This window comes from Tupaia chinensis, unplaced genomic scaffold (genome assembly GCF_000334495.1).
Source record: "Tupaia chinensis unplaced genomic scaffold, TupChi_1.0 Scaffold000377_2, whole genome shotgun sequence".
Classification (NCBI taxonomy): Eukaryota; Metazoa; Chordata; class Mammalia; order Scandentia; family Tupaiidae; genus Tupaia; species Tupaia belangeri.
This window is the reverse complement of record NW_006159876.1, coordinates 869,644-889,508: the sequence shown is the minus strand read 5'-3', so window position 1 is coordinate 889,508 and position 19,865 is coordinate 869,644. Positions and strand designations below refer to the sequence as shown.

The window sequence follows — 19,865 nt, the reverse complement described above, 5'->3', positions numbered from 1 at the left end:
AGTGACTGCGACGTGTCCATCCCCCCTGGGGTGTGATTTCTCACTTTCTGTCTCTTCGTCTCTCTCTGTCTTTCTGGTGAGTGCACACGCCCTGCAGCAAAACCTCTCCAAAAAAAATTATATTAAGATTTATTTCTTAACTAATTTAACATTAGGTCCACCAGTAGTAGGAATGGTAGTCATGACTCTTGTATGCTTTTTTCCACATAAAAGTATGTAAAAGTAGTAAATTACTTTGCCATTTTTATTATATTTTGTTCATAATTAATCAATTTAATCATATCTACATTGGGAAGAAAGTACGAAGAATGAGTGGACATTATCTGTTTCCTGATTGGGCTGGATTGTTCATGCAGGCCTGATAGTGATAACTGTTTTTAAAACATTATTTTATTTAACTTTATTTTTTATTTGACCAGAGAGGAACAGAGCGAGAGGGAGAGGGAAAATGAGAAAGCAAGCCACCAGGTCCAGGACTTGAACTGTGGTCAACCATGTGGGAGTCCAGTGCCCTTAACCATCACGCCACCTGTCGGCCCCAATATTCAACACTTTTGATATTGCAGTATTACTAGTCTGGTTATGAAGTTATTAAATTCTTAAAGAAATTAAGAATTTAAACAGAAATGTTTTTTGTCCTACATCTTAGTCTTTTTAAATTTATAAAATCATCAAACAGAATATGAAAAAAGTCATAAGCTCATGGATTAGCTTATAATATACTGTATTTTGGCTAGCTCTGTTAAGAAATTGTTTTGGGGAGGGAAATAATTAGAGACTTCTTACTCATAAGCCTTATATGTTAGAAAAATACAATTATTATGCAAAACAGTTAATAAAAACCACCAAATCCTATCATTGTGCATATATCCTTTTATTTTTCCCTCTAACTTTTCTTCTCATTCTTCTTTGAGGTCAATTTTTTTTTCCTTAGAGAAAGTATTTCAATTCCAGACTTTTTATATTATTGTTAAAAATCCCCAGTTAACAGCCTGTGTTGTAAAGGAAACTGCTTTGTTTTTTGGTTTTTGATTTCCAATTTTTTTTTTTAGAAAAAAACGATTCACAGCCCAGGGAAGTAGAGAGTGGAAAAAAGACAAAAATAGATGCATACTTATTCTCCCCTTTCCACAAAATCCTGATTTATCCACTCCTTCCCCTCTACGATTTCTTGGCACCTCATTTCATTATAAAGCACCAGTTGAGAGGATATGATATTCACTAAATTTAAATAAATACAGAAGCCCTATATTCTATTTAAATCATTGAGAAAAGTCTTGTTTTTCTGCAGTCTCACTTTAAAATATTTATAACTATGCTAATGTATAATATCTGTAACATTATAAATCTTGGAATTTTTAAAGTTAGTCTGCCAGAAGCATGTATACTCGCCAGACAGAGACAGAGATAGAGAGAAAGCATCCTTCTCAGGGAATTGTCCTGCCACAAACCCTTCTCCTCCATTTTCCCCTTCTTTTGGGATTTTAGGCACAGGTGCCAAGTGTTTTCCAAGCCGCCAGGTCCAGAAGTCAAACCACGCAGTCAGCCATGTGGGATCCAGCTGTCTAGCCGCCTCACCACCAGCTGGGCCACTGGCAGTTGTTCATCTTTGGGACTAGTTTTGAATTGCATAGCTCAGGAATCTTTATTGTTAGAAGATGTTAATTACATTTTCCTCCTTGTCCTTCTTCATTTAGTATGCTAGCTTTTTTCATTTCTTATCCTCACTGCTCCTCCCTCTGTAGTTCATCAGGTTCAGCAGTTCATTTTAAACGGACGTCTTCCAAAATTCAGATTATAGGGGAAAATCTTAAGTATGTAAAATCTATAGTTCTCATATGTTCATAGGTTTCTATGTCACTAAACAGATTATCTCTTTATCATTATTCTGGAACAGTAAGGCCATATTTTTTAGGTATGTTTTTACTAAAAAATAAAATTTAATAATGAAAACCCATCTATATATCAAAGTTATAGAATAATAAAAGAGATTTGTTCCCATTGAAATATGTAAATACGGCATCTCACTGTGCATTTGAATTGCCCCTGTGATGTACAGAGCTGAAAATAAATGAGTTTCTGTTGTTTGAATGCCATTTAGCTAAAGGCAATGAAAATAATTAAAAATGTTTTTGCTGCTTGGGAATTTTTTGGTTCTGATTTATGAAAAACAGATCTGGAAGAATCTTTGAGAAGCTGCTTTCTGAGATACTTCTCAGACCTGTAGACCCCAATACAAATGACTTAGAGTTGACAAAAGGAAAAAAATAGTCTTTAGAAACTTACTTATGAAATATTTATGAGTATTAGAAACGTGAAGTTCTTAGTATCACATGCCTACCTTTCTTTTTGCAAGGAGAAAGTACCTATTTTTGCTGACACTTTGATGCTCCTTTGAATGAGCTCACACTGTATCAGGAATCTTCTTTGGCAGCACCATTGGTCTCTGGAGCCATAGCGCTATTGCAGTAAGACCGTGGCACAGGAGCGCAGATGGGAGCAGCTTTCAGAGCATGTACTAGCAAAGGGTGCAGGTACCCGTCATGGCCTAAAGGGAAGGAGGGTTTGTAACCAGAAGATGAGGATGTGCAAAACTTAGCTTCTTGGGGCCGGCAGGTGGGTGGTGTGTTAAGGGTGCTAGACCTCCTGCATAACCTACCAGGGTTTGAGTCCCGGACCTGGAGGCTTGCTTTCTCACTTTCTCTCTCTCTCACTCTCTCACTCTGCCCCTCTCTAGTCAAATGAAAATAAATACATTAAATAAATAAAACTAAATAAAATAATTCTTTAAAAAAAAAAACGCAGCTTCCCTCTTAATACCAAGTTAGAGAAAATTGGTGTCCATTTATCAGCTAAATGTTAGGAATTTAATGATTATTTTTTTAAATCAAGAACAGGAGTCTCACATAACATTTTGTGATTCTCTGCATTTGTGTGACTGGTAATAAACAGTACATTTGAAAGTTAATTTTTGCTTCCCTGTGTCCATTTATAAATGTCCTCCTGCATTATCCATGTAGGTGTTCCTTAAAAGCCCTGTAGTTCAGCTTAACTGATTATAAAAGCTTGAGAGTTGCTCTTTTGCCTAAAAGATTTAAATGGACAGCCCGGGTTTATGAGGATAAAGCTATGTGAGATGAAGGCCTTTGGAGAGCGACGCTTTTAGTGTATAAAGTCTGTGGCCTCCTCCTTGGATTCGGAAACACTGTTTTTATCATCTTATTATTTTCCTATCCGTCAGGTAGCCTTATAGTTTTATAGTTTGTGAACCTGCTGTGCTATTATCGTATTTGTCTAGGATTTTTATTCTGTGGTTTCTCTACTTATCATTAAGGCAGTGACAAGATACCTGCTCAGGAGTTTGCACTTTACAGTTAAGGTCTGACTTGAGATACAGAAATGTAGTGTGGCTAACAACTAGATCATCATTTGGAAGATGTTTTTGAACTAACAGAGCACATGTTACCAAGTGGCAAATAGGTCATTTTTCTGTTATAAGAAATAGTTTGTGGTTTTGGCCCTTTTACTAGGTGCTTAGGTAAATCAGACCGTAAAATTAGAATAGGAGTGTGTGGTACGGGAGTAATGGAGCTATTTAGCACTGCGTGGGGATAGCATGCCACAGTGACTGAGCCGAGGCTTAGGTGGGTCTTCTAGAATACCGAGTGATTTGAAACAGATTGGTTTCTCCACTTTAATAATGGTGACATTTATTTAAAACTTACTGTGTCAAGCACTGTGCATTAACATAATTTAATCCCCACAATTTTAGGGTGTCGATGCTGTTTTTAATCCCCATTTTACACCCATGCCTTTAAGTGACTAAATAAAAAAAACATTGAAGATTCACACAGTAAGTAGTGGGGCCAGGATTCAAACTTAGGTAATCTAACTCCAAAGTTCATATTCAGAGCACTCAAAGTGCTGTCTGTCCTGCAGACCTCCTAGAATGGCTCCTAGAATCACTGAGCACACATCCAAAGTCATGCCAGAACAGAGACAGAGTCCCTGAGGTATAGGTATGTTTCCAAGTGCTGGGGACAGAGATGAGGTGGCCCTGTTTTAGTAGGAGAACATGCACAAATGAAGAGTGTGATCACAGGGGTAGAGTTGGGAGCACAGAGATGTTTACCCTGGGTCCCTCCTGTTCATACTTCTGACTCTCCAAAGTGGTATTCTCTCTACATATAAGTTTATAGCGCATTCAGCCCATTCTTTTTTCTTTTTTTTTCACTACGTCCAGTTAAAGTAAGGAGGAAACAGTGTTACTTTAGAGATTACAAAAAAAAAGGGGGGGGGGACCAGAAAGGTCACAGTAAATCTCTGGTACCAGAACAATAATTTAGAGCTCTGAATGTCATTTGATTTCCTTGGTAGACTAGGAAATTGCACATTTTCCTGAAGTTCTTCTAAGACAGGAATCTTTTTGTTCATTTAACTCATATCCTTTTCAAGCCTTTATGTTTTTCAAGCTCACAAATTATGTGAAAAAATCTTTTTCTGGTGCTTGGTAAGCAATGTAGTTATTGAAAATAGAAAGCTTCTATCCTGTATGGCCATTTAGTGTTCTGGGATCCCACAGTGGTAGGACGTGTCCTGCAGGGCAGGAGGTTGTGATGGGCTGCTCTCCATGCAGGTCTCTGGGTAGCTTCTCTGCCTGGGCTGAAGCTAGCAGCCCAGAGACCAGATGAAACAGAGTGCCCCTCTTTGTTAGGGGATATGCCCAACCTGTGTCAACTCAAGCAACATTTTCAGGACGAGAAGGGAAGTCTGTCAACATGCTGGGGATAGCTAAATAAAGGCTGTTGTGATGGTGCCCAGTGTGGAAAGAAACAGAGCGTGCCCACACCCACACTCCTCTCTGCTGCCATTGACCAGCGATGCCTCGCGGTGTGGGGACTGCTCATTGATTCAGTTTTGTCTTGTGGACATTCTCATTCAGAGAGAAGGCTGATGGTAAATACCTTATCTCTGTATCCTGCAGTATTCAGTAAGGCATGCTTTTAAGAAAAACAACCCTGAATTTCTAGTCAAGTGGTTCCTAACTTTTGGAAACAGGGACAGTTTTAAGAATGTTGTGAAAGTACTCTTTTGGGGAGCCAGCAGGTGGCGTGGTGGTTAAAGGTGCTGGACTCCCCGATAGTCAACTATAGTTCAAGTCCCGGACCTGATGACTTGCTTTCTCATTTTCCCTCTGTCTCTCTCTGGTCAAATTAGAAAATAATAATAATAATATTAAATAAGTTAAATAAAATAATTCTTTCTTTAAAAAGTACTCTTTCTGAAAAATGCACTCACTTTTGCATGTTATTTGCAAAATTTTATGTCCAGTTTTAAAGAGTCATAATTCTCACCAAATGCAGATGTGTGGGCTTTGTATCGGAGACTTTCCATGGACACTGTGTTTGACACCAGACAAATAACTGCCATTTCTTTAACTTGTTGAGTGTTTCAAGAAATTTTTATCGATGCTTAAATTTTGAACAACATTTGTCTAACACTTACTTTCTTCCTATCTTTTAAAGCTTGGTAAAATGCGGCTGACAATTCCATGTCGGGCCCTTACGTGTTCTCATCTGCAGTGTTTCGACGCAACTCTTTATATTCAGATGAATGAGAAAAAACCAACTTGGGTTTGTCCTGTCTGTGATAAGAAAGCTCCATATGAACACCTTATTATTGATGGGTATGTCACTTTCAAGTTTTTCCTTGTACCTTGGAATGACTGTCTGGGTTTGTTGCCCCTTAGGTTTGGTATAAAAATTCTACTAACTGTTTTCTAAATTGTACAAGGGACTCTGAAAACCGTTTGTGGAAAAATGAAATTAAAGAATGAATTTGTTGTGGTGCAAGCAGCACTTTTAAGTGCATGCATGGTTTTTTCAGAATATACATTTTCCCAGAACTTGTTGAAGAAATGTTTATAGGATTTTCATTATCCTAGAAATCAGTATTTGCTATTAATATTACGAATATTTTTTCCTCTTTATTTATTTCTAAAATTTATTTTAAATGTATCTCATCCATTAGAGAGAGGGGGCAGAGGGAGAGACAGGCATACCCAGTAGGATTCTCATGTCGTGGTCCCAGCCCTAGCTGCAGCCAACCAAATCGTGGGCATAATTGCCCTGATGTGCCCAGGGACGCTCTGGGATGCAAACCTGGGACCTTCCCAGGTGACCACAGCTCCCTTGTTTGCTCCTTGTTTAAAATGCATGCGTTAATGTCATGACCTCTTGACGTGTACCATGTAAAGCTCTGCTAGTGAACTTATTTCCAGGTTGAGCTTCAGTCATGGTTCGTCATACCTGTTCTCACATAGGTGTAAACCTGTCGCATCCAGCAACTGTGTTTGTTTTTCTGTCTCCTCTGAAACATTTGTCTTCTTCTTTATTCTCTTATCTACCTGCAGCATCCCAGCAACACTTTTTTACACATATCCTAGGAGGTATCTTGGAATGGTCCTTTACATTTTTCTCTATTCTGTAACCTTTTTTCTCCTTTTTGCCACTGAACAAACATATTAGGTCTTCAGGAAAATCGTACTTATTTTTCTATGTTTTTCGATGCAAAATGTGTCATGACTTTCTTGATGACTCAATAAATTGTGAAAAGAAGGATAGCTATTGATAGTTGTATTTCCTATATTGCCCAGCAAAACACAGTAGTTTGTCTGTATGTAATATTTGAGAAAACTGTTTGGAGATGGCACTATAAGAAATGGGCTGGAACCAGCAGTTAGCGTAATGGCTATGTCGCTGGACTCCCATGTAGTTGACCATGGTTTGAGTCCCAGACCCGGTGGCTTAAACTCAAGTCAGGCACATGCGCGTGCGTGCCCAAGATGCCAAAAGGAGAATGGAGGAGAAGGGATTGTGGCGTGGCCATCTACCCGGGGGGTGATTTCTCACTTTCTGTCTGTCTCTGTCTGGTGAGTGCACATACTCTATAGCAAAAACCTCTCCAAAAAGAAAAATAGACTATATGTAGCAATTATAATTAGCAGGTATAATATAGAACTTGGAAGATATTAGACCAGTCATGGAGGGGGAAACCTGTAATTTAAATATTTTTATCATTAATTTTTCAGAAATGTCAGTGACCACTATTAAATCTGAATTGGTTGTAATATTTTATTAACTATATGTTACATATCTTTTTTTCTTTTCTTTTCTTTTTTTTTTTTTTTTTTTAGGTGGGATAATGTTATTTGCTGTAGAGCACGTGTGCTCCCCAAAAAGATAGAGAGACAGAGAACAAGAAATCATCCCTCCCTGGGGGATGGTCACGCCGCAATCCCCTCTTCTCCATTCTCCTCTCGGGATCTTGGGCACACACGCACACGCGCCTGGTATGAGTTTAAGCCACCCGGTCCGGGACTCAAACCACGGTTGACTACATGGCAGTCCATCGACATAGCCATTATGCCAACTGCTGGTCCCCATATCTTTACATTCCCTCTGTTTTGTTCTAAAAACCACGCACACACACATACACATACTTTTAGAGGAAAATTGGAGAGAAGGATCAAGATTGCCAACGGGAAGGAACTAACACCTTCTTTGAAATCAAGATACAAAATAGTAATTACACACTTCTACTGAAATTTCTCAGGAGAACACGATATTGCCAAGGAAAGATCTGCAGTTTTCTAGAACTTGGGAACTCAAGATAAAGAGCATAGAGAAGGAACCGAACACCCACCCAGCTGAGACAGGCAGGCTGGAATCAGTGGGAGCTCATCTTGGCTGGGAAAGGGTGAGCAAGAGATCAGCAGCCTCTGATCCTGCCGTGGGCAGCGTTCCTGGCTGCCTGAAGTCTGAAACTCCACCACGGCCCCGGGTCCAGCGAAAGGAAGTTTCTGACATCCACAGGGCTGTATAACTCCAGGGAAGGACCTACCCCTGTTAATCCCAATTCCGCGGACCCAAGTAGGTGCAGAGTAGCACCAGAGAACAGAGCAGTGCTGAAGCAAAATCTGAACCACTGACATATGGCCTACAGGTTTCCAAATCCCTGAGAGCCTGCCAAAATCTCAGCAGGCCTATATTGGTAGCTCCAGCACCATCTGAGCAAGAGCGAGCAGTAAAGCTACGGCCCTGTCACCCAGGCCCGTGTAATAGTAAATACTCGGGAACACAGGTGCGTCAGTGCGGTGGGGAAACCGCGCTGAGGAACAGAGTGCGGAGCGTAAGCAACCCTGCCTTGCCGCACCCCACCCTCACCCCCACCACGGAGACTGGGGAAACCAGGCATTCCCCTCGACTAACTGGCATGCCTGCACTCACTCTTACACATACACATTTCAGTCAGAATGCCAACGTCAGAGGTAAAGACAAAATCCTAGGGCCGACAAGTAGTGTGGTGGTGAAGGCAGCTGGGTCCCACATGGCTGACTGTGTGGTTCGAGTCCTTGACCTGGTGGCTTAGAGAACACGTCGGGCACGTGAGTGTGCATACCCAAAATCCCAAAGGGGAGGGAGAAGTGCAGGAGAAAGGATTGCAGCACGACCATTCCCCATGGGGGTTGTTTCTCACTTTCTCTACTCCCCCTCCAGTCAGTGCACGTGCCCTCTATAAAATTCTTTTTAAAAATTCTAAATCAGCTAGAGATATATACCAAGTTACTTATAAATAATACTATATCAGACTAACCTCAGACCTGTCAGCAGAAACCTTACAGACCTGGAGTGAATGGGATAGCATATTCAAAATTCTGGAAAAGAAACATTTCCAGCCAACACTATCATACTGAGCAAAACTGTCCTTCAAATTGAAAGAATTAATTCCCAAACATAATCTGATGAGATTCAGCAATACTAGACCCTTCATAAATACTTAAGGGAATGCTATAGTACATTTGGAAATGAAAAGAAGATAAATATCTTCATAAAATCATGTGAAGGAGGGACCAGCAATTGGCGTCATGGCTATGTCACTGGATGTAGTCAACCGTGGTTCAAGTCCTGGACCAGGTGGTTTAAACTCATGCCGGGCACATGTGTGTGCATGCCCAAGATCCCGAGAGGAGAATGGAGAAGAAGGGATAGTGGCATGACCATACCCCCCAGGGGGTGATTTCTCACTTTCTGTCTTTCTGTCTCTCTCTGTCTTTCTGGCAAGGGCATGCACCCTATAGCAAAAACCTCTCTAAAAAAAAAAATCACGGGACCACCAGTTAGCGTAATGGCTATGTCGTTGGACTCCCATGTAGTCGACTGTGGTTCGATTCCCAGACCCGGTGGCTTAAACTCACACCGGGCGCGTGTGCGTGCGAGTCCTAGATTCCAAGAGGAAAATGGAGGAGAAGGAATTGTGACATGGCCATCCACGCGGGGGGGGGGGGGGATTTCTTGCTTTCTGTCTCTCTGTCTCTTTCTGGCGAGCACACACGTCCTATAGCAAAAACCTCTCCCCCCCAAAAAAAAAAATCACATGAAAGTATAAAACTCATTAGTAAGGGCAACTGCTAAAAAAGAAGTGTAATGATTCACTTCCTTCCACTTTGAAAACTTTCCAAATGGGAAGGATAAACAATAACAGAAAAAATAAATAAATAAATAAAACAGGAAACAACTAACAAAATGACAGATGTAAATCCATACGCATTAGTAATCGAATTGAATGTAATGGATTAAACTGCCCAATCAAAAGCTACAAACTGGCTGATTGTATGAAAAAAACAAAGTTCTCTTTACGCTGCTTGCAAGAAACACCGTATTGGTACAGACACACACAGATTGAGAGTGAAAAGTTGGAAAAAGTCATTCCATGCAAATAGGAACCCAAAACAAGCAGTAGTATGCTGATACTGGACAAAACAGACCTCAAGGTAAAATCTGTACAGAGAGACATATAAGGTTACTATATAATGTTAAAGATATTTAGTCACCAAAAAGATTTGACAGTTATAAATATTTGCACACTCAACGTCAGAGCACCTAAATGCATAAAACAAAGACTGTTAGACCTAAAGGGAGAGATTAACTCAACACATTAATTGTTAGGTTCCCCTGCCCTCCTCTTTTCTTTCTTGGAGGGTCTGTGCACTAAATAGGGGCAGGGGTTGGGGGGTAAGAGAAAACATCACCCCTTCTCATGGGAAGTGTTCATGATACAATCTCTTTACATTCTCTCTCCACTCCTCCCCTTTTTTTTATGATTCAGGGCACGAATGCACATGTGCTCAGCGTGTCTCTCAATCCATCAGGTCTAGGACTCAAACTATGTGGATAGCATGTGAGATCCAGCTACTTAACCACCGGGCCATGGAGCTGGCCCAGTTATTGTGAATTTTAGCATCCCATTCTCATCAGATAGGTCATCTAGACAAAAATTTAGAGACTCAGGAGTTGAATTATACTGTAAACCAAATGGACCCAACAAGTATCTATAACACACTTCACCCAACAAATACAAAATACACATTTTTTTTCAGCTACACATAAAACATTCTCTGAGTGACCATATGAATAAGGCATAAAATAAGCCTTTACAAATTTGAAATAATAGAAAGTACATCTAGCATCTTCTCTGACCACAGTGGAATTAACCTTGAAATCAACAACAAAAAAACTCAAAAATGCACAAATTCAACTTTCCCAACCCGGACTGTGTTGGGTATCCTAGTTGGTCTCTGAGACTTGAACGTTGACAACTTCTTTGCGTCTGGGAGGCTGCTCCTAGTGACTCTGTGGTGTCACCATGCCACAAAACAAATATATTGAATTACATTGTAAACGCTATGGATACCGTTTGGTTTACCATGAGAAAAAGAGAAAGAAGGAAAGCTGGGAGGCTTATGAATGTTCAAAGAAGGCAAAAAAAGATGATTGGTCTGAAGGCTAAGCTCTATCATAAACAGCGCCATGCTAAGAAAATACAAATGAAAAAGACTGTCAAGATGCATGAAAAGAGGAACACCAAACAGAAGAGTGATGAAAAGACTCCACAAGGGGCTGCCACAAGGGGCAGGCCCTGCCTATGTGTTGGACAGAGAAGGACAGTCCCGAGCTAAAGTACTTTCCAATATGATTAAACAAAACGGAAAGAAAAAGTGGGAAAATGAGAAGTTCCTTTACCCAAAGTTTGAGCCCAGGGAGAAACAAGTATTAAAAGTTACTCAGACAGGAAGGAGAGAGAAGGCATGGAAGAGGATGGTTACAAAAGTCTACTGTGTTGAAGATGGCTTTACTAGAAAGCCACCTAAACATGAAAGATTCAATAGGCCAATGGCCTTACATTTCAAGAAGGCCCACCTAACACATCCTGAACTGAAAGCCACCTTTTGCCTGCCAGTAGTTGGTGTAAAGAAGAATCCCTCATCCCCTCTACATACAACTTTGAGTATTATCACCAAAGGTACTGTTATTGAGGTGAACATGAGCGAGTTGGGCCTTGTGACACAGGAGGCAATGTTATTTGGGGGAAATATGCCCAAGTTAACAATCCTGAAAATGATGGATGCATAGGTGCTGTCTTACTGGCCTGATAGCACTTGCATACAAGTAACTCCTTGTAGTTTTTGAAGATGATACACCATTCTGGAAAACCATCATGACTGATGCTATTGAATTATAGCCAGTCTTACATGTCTGCAGTCATCAAAAGGTTATTTATTAAATTGTACTAAAGCAATAATGTAGACTGGGTTTGTTTTGTTGTGAGAGGCTTTTGCTATAGGGCGCGTGCACTCACCAGAAAGACAGACAGAAAGCGAGAAATCATCCCCCGGGGGGGTGGCCACGTTGCAATCCCTTCTCCATTCTCCTCTCAGGATCTTGGGCACACACATACGCACACACGCCCAGCGTGAGTTTAAGCCACTGGGTCTGGGACTTGAACCGCATCAACCACATGGGAGTTCAGCGACATTGCCATTATGCCAACTGCTGGTCCCTAAAGTGGCCTGGTTTTACAAATAAAAAAAAAGAAAAGCAAATTCATGGAAACTAAATAACGTGCTCAGAATGATTTTGAAACTACTGAAGAAGCAAAAATAGGCAAATAGGATTACATCACGCTAAAAAGCTTCTGTACAGCAAGGGAAACAATAAAGAGACAACCCACAGAATGGCAAAGAATATTTGCAAATTATACATCAGATAAGGAATTGATAACCAAAAAACATGAAGATTGACCTGTTTAAAAAAATAATACAATTTAAAAAATGGATAAATGATCTGAAAGATAACTCTCAACAGAATACATGCAAATGGCTAAAAAAGGATATGGAAAAGTGTTCAGCATCTCTTACCATAAAGAAAGTGCAAACCACAACCATGAGGTATCACCTTACCCCAGTTTGAAGGACTGGAGTCAAAAAGTTTAAAAAATAGGGACCAGCAGTTAGTGTAATGGCTATGTCGCTGAACTCCCACGTAGTCAACCGCGGTTCAAGTCCCGGACCCGGTGGCTTAAATCTCACGCCGGGCACGTGTGTGTGTGTGCCCAAGATCCCAAGAGGAGAATGGAGGAGAAGGGATTGCGGTGTGGCCATCCCCCCTGGGGGGTGATTTCCTGCTTTCTCTCTCTCTCTCTTTCTCTCTGTCTCTGTCTGGCGAGCGCACGCGCCCTATAGCAAAAATCTCTCAAAAAAAAAAAGTTTAAAAACTAACAAGTGCGGTTGAAATTACTCTTGCACTGCTGGTGGGAATGTAAATTAGTATAGCCACTGTGGGAAACAGTCTGAGAAGTCTTCAGAGGTCTAAAAATAAAACTAAGGTATATGCAGGAAACCCACTCTTAAGTATTTACCCAAAGGACAGGAAATCACTCAGAAGATGTTTTCACATCCATATTTATTATTGCAGCATTATTTGCAAAGTTAAGACATAGAATCAATCTAAGTGCCCAACACCCAATGAATGAATGAAGAAAGAAAATGTGACACATATGTACAATAGAATACTACACAGAAATAAAGGACATTATCCTGTCACTTGACACAGAGTAGGTAAACTTAGAAGAAGAAAATAAGCCAGACTATGAAAGACAAGTACTGTATGTCCCACTTAACATATACTAAATGCCTTCACCCTAGGGCAGACACCGAAGGACGAGATGGATTATCTAGTCATAGATATAGGAACAACAGCCATTCCCAAGCAGGATTAAAAAATAAATATGGAATATACCCTGACATATCATATGCAAACTGCTAATACCAAAGACAAAGAAAATCTGGAAGGTAGCATTAATATACAGAGGAATATAGATTAAAAAAATTACAGCAGAACTCTTATTAGAGCTTTTGTAAGCCAGGAGAGAAAGGACTGGCATATTTTTAAATTAAAAAAAAAAAATACTGTCATGTTAGAATTCTACATATAGGGACTAGCAGATAGCATAATGCTTTACATTGCTGGACTCCTAGTAGTCAACCGCGGTTCAAGTCTCAGACTCAGTGACTTAAAATTCATGCCAGACGTGTATGTGTGCATACCCAAGATCCCGAGAGAATGGAGAAGGGATTTTTGACATGGCAAAAAAAAAAAAAATCACCCTCCCTGGAGGGTTGATTTCTCGCTTTCTGTCTCTGGTGAGCACATGGTCCCTATAGCAAAAATTTCTCTCTCTTTTCTTTCTTTTCTTTTTTTTTTTTTTTAAAGAAAATAAAGAATTCTACATGTGAAATGTGTTTCAGAAATGAAAGAGGAAAGGACAACAGATGGTGTAATGTTTATGTTCCTAGATTCCCACATAGTCGACTATGGTTCAAGTCTTGGACCTGGCGGCTTACAACTCATGCTGGGCACATGTACATGTGTGCCCAAGATCCCTAGAGGAGAATAGAGGAGAAGGGATTATAGCGTGACCATGTGAGGGCTGATTTCTCACTTTCAGTCTCTCTGGTGAGTGCACACGCTCTATAGCAAAAATCTCTCTTTAAAAAAAAAAATGAAAAAAATTTCAAACAAAAATTGGAAGAATAAAATATTGTAGGTCTCTTTGACAAGAAACGTTAAAGCTAGTTCTTCAGGGACAGTACAACAGTGACACGCTCTTTAGGTGATGGTGGGCCCCTGTAGAAGATTGTGGGTTTGGTTCCCTGCTTGACGTTAAACCCCAGGTGCACGAGCCCATGATCCTGACCACCTGGAGGCAGGGTGGGGGCGGATGAGATCATGCTGTCAGACCCTGTTGAGGCTACTTGTCTATTTCTCTCTGTGCTCTCTACCTCCAGTTTCCTCTCTTTCTCAGCCTCTTAAAATAAGAAAAGAACTGTTAAAAAAAAAAGTAAACAAAAGAAAATTCGAAAATAGGGGCCAGCAGGTGGTGTGGTCATTAAGGTGCTAGAATCTCACCTGGCCAGCTGTGGTTCAAGTCTCACACCTGGTGGCTTGCTTTTTCACTTTCCTTTTCTCTCTCTCTGGTCAAATTAAAATATTAATTAATTCTTTAACAAAAAAATAGAAAATACAGGAAAATAAACTTCTTTTGGTATATAATTTTCTGATTTTTGTTTTTATATAATTATGATTGTACACTATAATAATCTTTATCCTTTAGTTTTACTTAATATTATACCCTAGGGGAACCAACAGATAGCGTAGCGGTTACTTTGCTGGACTCCCATGTACTTAACCATGGTTCAAGTCCAAGATCCAGCAGCTTAAATCTCATGCTGGACACATTTGTATGTGTGCCCAAGACCCTAAGAGGAGAATGGAGAAGGGATTGTGGTGTGACCATCCCTCCCCAGGGGTGATTTCTTGCTTTCTGTCTTTCTGTCTCTCTCTGTCTATCCAGCAAGAGCACATGCCCTCTGGTAAAAATCTCTCTAAAAAATATGTATATTTTATAACCTAAGAATATGAGCATAACTAATTCTATGCATTCTTTGTAAATAAAATATTTTCAGTGTCTATGTGATGTTTTATGAAGGAAACTTACTTTGTGTATATTATTTCAGTTTACCAAATAAAGTATGCTTATTGTAGAAAACTTTGAATATGTCTCCCCAACAAAGAGTCAAGGAAAATAAATACCTATCAACTTTTCCCCCTGCCCCCCAGTGATAATTGCTGTTCATGTACCACTCACACATAGGATTTTTTTTTTTTTTTGGAGAGATTTTCGCTATAGGGCACGTGCGCTCACCAGACAGACAGAGAGAGACATTAGAGACAGAAAGTGAGAAATCCCCCCCCCAGGGGGGATGGTCCCGCCACAATCCCTTCTCCTCCATTCTCCTCTCGGGATCTTGGGCACGCACATACATGCGCCCAGCGTGAGTTTTAAGCCACCGGGTCCGGGACGCAAACCGCGGTCGACTATGTGGGAGTTCAGCGACATAGCCATTACGCTAACTGCTGGTTCCCAGGATTTTATTTTTGAAATGCAGTTTTCTTTTTATAAATGCTTTCCCATGTTATTAAAAAGCTTTGAAAAATGTTACTTTTTCATGATTACAGGATATTTTATTGCATAAATGTTACATGATTAAGCTAACTGGTCTACTATTTAATACTAGATTTCGAGAACAATATAACTTATGTTCTTTCCTTTTTCTCTTTTATGCTTATGCAAATCTGAATGTTTTTGAACAGTAATATTTGTAATTTATCTCGATTTAAAATGTAATTTCAAAGACATACTCTTTTTTTATAGTTTGTTTATGGAAATCCTCAAGTACTGTACAGATTGTGACGAAATACAGTTTAAGGAAGATGGCTCATGGGCACCGATGAGATCAAAAAAGGAAGTACAGGAAGTGTCCGCCTCTTACAATGGAGTTGATGGTGAGTGAGCGTTGTTCTTAGGGACGAGGCTAGTTCCCTGCTTGGGTGTCAGTATTAAAATGCACACATTTTCAAAAGAAAAACACTGATTAGTTTATGGATAGCTCTATAATTCTTACTAAATTATGTTTTAAGTGTTCAGGAATAGTAGAACTCTTTCTAAATTCACCATTTTGCCAGCTTTAAAATTTTTCTGGTGTTAGGGCCAGCAGGTGGGGTGGAATGGCAGTTAGGGCATTAGACTCCCACACGGCCGACCACCGTTTGAGTCCTGGACCTGACAACTTGCTTTCTCTCACTCTCTTTTTGTCTCGAGTAAGTTAAAATAATGATAAATAAAATTAATAAATAATTCCTTTTTTTTTTTGGTTTTTGTTTTTCCGATTCCATAAATAATTCTTTAAAAAAATTTTTTTCTGGTGTAAAATTAGAAAGTAATATAATCTGATAAGTTATTTGTAAAGTCATGATTTTGAAACAGTATCCTGGGCCAGCCTGTGGTGTCATAGTTAAGGTGGCTGGATCTCACATAGCCAATTGAATAGTTTGAGTCCCAGACCCAGTGGTTTGAGAAATAAGCTGCATATCCGGGCTTGCATGCCCAAAATCCTAAAAGGAAAGAAAGAGCGAGAGAAGAAATTATGGTGTGATCATTCCCTACGTGGGATGGTGTTTCACTTCTCTCACTTTTTTCTGGTGAGTACACCCCCCTCTGGGAAAAAATTTGAAAGAAAAAGGAGAGAATATGGAGTAGTGAACTTTATTTATTTATAGTTCTTTTCCTGGGTTTTCGTGTATTTTTGTTGGAAGGAAGCTGTAGGTCTGTTTTCTTTTAATTGCCAGAGGGCATGTGTACTTGCGCAGGAAGGGGATGTGGGCAAAGGGTGAAAGTACCCAGTGGGGCATGAGCATGCTGCAGTCCCTTTTCCGTCCCTCCTTCCTGCCGGCATGTGGGATATGTACACACCTGCACCCTGCATAGTGTTCAAGCCCTAGAGCTGGGATTTGATCGATGGTCAGCCATGTGGGATCCAGCTCCCTTAATCACTAAGCCAGAGTTTTAGTTAACATAGTGTGTCTTAGGTACGTCACGTACTGCACAGATAAGCATGTGATACACAATGCATATACAATCTCTGCCCTCAAACTGCTTTCATTTGAAGTGGACACGTTTTGAGGGGATCAGCAGTTAGCGTAATGGCTATGTTGCTGGACTCCCATGTAGTTGGACCGCAGTTTGCGTCCTGGACCTGGTGGCTTAAATTCACACCAGGCACATGTGTGTGCATGCCCAAGATCCTGAGAGGAGAATGGAGGAGAAGGGATTGTGGCGTGGCCATCCCCCCTGGGGGGTGATTTCTCACTTTCTGTCTCTCTGTCTGTCTCTGTCTATCTGGCGAGCACACGCGCCCTATAGCAAAAAACCTCTCTCAAAAAAAAAAGAAGATACACGTTTTGATTGTTGCCCTAGTTCAGAATTATTTTTCAAAATAATAAATTGTAGTTTTGAGCCTGATGGGACCAAGCCATGGGTGGGTTTCACTCTCTTGCCCAGTGAATCCATGAGTCTGAACTGTATCTGATGAATTCATCTCTAAGGACACTGAGAAGTGAAGAGAGATGTCATGGATCTTTGTTGCCTTGTGTTTTAATCATCCTCACACAGGATGCCTGAGCTCGACATTGGAGCATCAGGTTCCTTCTCATCACCAGTCCTCAAATAAGAACAAGAAAGTAGAGGTGATCGACCTAACTATAGACAGTTCATCTGACGACGAGGAGGAAGAGCCGTCTGCCAAGAGGACCTGCCCTTCCCTGTCTCCCACGTCACCGCTGAATAATAAGGGGTAAGTGCCGAGGCAAGTCTTTGTCAAAGTCGATTTGATGAAGGGAGATTTGAGACCTGCCAAACAAAACTTAGCTTGATTATAAAACTTCGCGACCAAAGACTAGGCATTTTCCACATATGTCATATTTCCGAAGGATGGGGCAGTGCCTGGAAAGGGTCACTTATTTTACAGGCATCCCCCCTTACCTGTAGAGTTAAATTCCGAGACTCCCAGTGGTGCCTGAAATCACAGTGGTAGCAACACAGTTCATACAGGACCTTTCAGTCTAATAACGGAGGGGCGTTAAGTGTCCTTAACAGGTGGGTTCGTTTCTGGAGTTTTCCATTTAACATTTCCAGACCACAGTTGTTGGTGAATAATTGAAAACATGTAAAGTGAAACTGTGTTAAGGGAGGGCTGCTGTATTTATCCTATTACAGTGGTCCTCAGACTTGGTATATATTAGAATCTCCTGAGAGCTTATTAAAATGGACACATTGCTTCTTCACCCATGTCTGACGCAGGAGTAAGGACTGAATAATGTGTATTGCTAGTAAGTTCTCAGGTGATCCTGGTACTGCCTACAGGGTTTAGAACACTCGCTCCAACTGGAAACTGAATGCTGTAGACTTAACGCCACGTTGAATGTCTCAAGTGGCAGGCAGAGGAAGCCCAGATGCTCTAAACCTGCCGTGGCATGAGTGTGAAGCTTTCTGGGAAAGGTCAGCGATGACTCCAGCTGCAGTATACATATTTTCTACTTTACGGACTCGTCTTCCATGTTCCCCATTAGTCTCATATCAGTAATTATGTACCTTGGTTATGCTTTAGTTTGGCTGAAACAGTCACCTGCTTAGTGTAAAGCCCCCTGGGGATGACATCATAACATGAATAACTACGATCCCAACCTTCACCAAAGAGCTTAGCACTTTATAGCAGGGGGTTAAACAAGTAGCAAAGTCTGATCATGCCCTTAAACTGCTAGTCCCATAGACGCATCCAGAATCCGCGCCCCCTTTTGCTGAGGCACACTTGCAGCACACTAATAGTGAGTCTTGAAATAGATGTGCCCCTCTTAGGGGGTATCTGGGGACTCGGGTGACCTGTCGTTACAGCCAAATAAGAGCTGCTCACAAACTGCCCCGAACAGTGCCTGAAGAGACCACGGAAGGAAGGGAAGGGAAGTCTGTAGGTGACATTGTTGTGAGTTACAAGTTTCAAATGGGAAGGGTGACACCAGACCAAGAGCAGACATTTCTGTGCTCGGAGTCGAATCTTTCAGGTTTCATACTGTACAGGATGAAAGATGTCAGTCAAACACACTGCAGGGGCCTCTCAGGGTGCAGCTAGTAAGAGAGCCTTGACAGCAGTTACTGCATCTACGCTAAGTAATACGTGAATGCTAGTCCTGTTTCATGAACATTTACCTCTGATAACGCCTCTGCTGATAGCTGTTGTTACCCGGAAAGCCCAGCCTCGTTATTACAGCAGCTTGGTTTATAAACCCAAGTAGGAGGAGAAGGAGAGTCCAGGCACCTAACACGAGCATAAGTAGGAGAAGTGTCTGCACAGTTCTGACTCCAAGAAATTCTATGAGTGTCAGAGCCTGGTGTGACCAAATACTGTCATGGGCGTCCTGCATGCTGTAATTGCAGCATTTAAAGAGATTCTGAAACCTCTGCATTTACAAATACTTTTGGCTTAATTGTGTCGTTACTATATTAATTTTGCTCTGTAGAATGTCAATAGTAGTCCTATGTACCGATGTAAACTATGCAATAGTTTTACTGTCTGATTATATTTTTTCCTTAGAGAAAACTTCTGAGTGTTTAGAAATCTAATATTTCTTCTTTGGGTATTTACTCTGCTGTGTCTCCAAAAATAGCTCTGTTTATTATGTTTGGAAAATTACATTAGATGCATTAACTACTTCCTGTGCTTCCCAGTGACTAATTGAACCCAGATTCATGTTTTGCAAATGCCAGACCTTTCTCTCCATTTCCAGATAAAAACAAGAAACCCGAGAGTTTACATCTTTAGGCAGGAATAACCCATAGTCAGCCCTGGCAGCTATGATAATGGGTAGCCAATACCTGTTCATTTAGGCCCAGCTTGTTGTGTTGGTTCTTGTGTAGCGTAAGGAAAAAATGCAATTCAAAACATTATCACGAAAAGTAAAAAAAAAAGCGGCCGGCCGGGAAGAAGAAAGAAGCTAAAAGCTAAAGTCGTCTTCAGCACCGAGGGATTAGTATTCATCTGGGTTCCCTACCCTGTTGGACTCCGTGAGCTGTTC

General features: G+C 40.8%; 1 protein-coding gene across 1 annotated transcript in view; it reads left to right on the top strand.

The window, feature by feature from the left end:
- The window catches only part of PIAS1 (protein inhibitor of activated STAT 1), a 157,804-nt gene that overhangs the window by 122,267 nt on the left and 15,672 nt on the right, over positions 1–19,865 (top strand). The window contains 3 exon segments of the mRNA XM_006153472.3: positions 5,526–5,686; positions 15,613–15,743; positions 17,410–17,590. Coding sequence (XP_006153534.1) covers positions 5,526–5,686; positions 15,613–15,743; positions 17,410–17,590 — 473 coding nt within the window.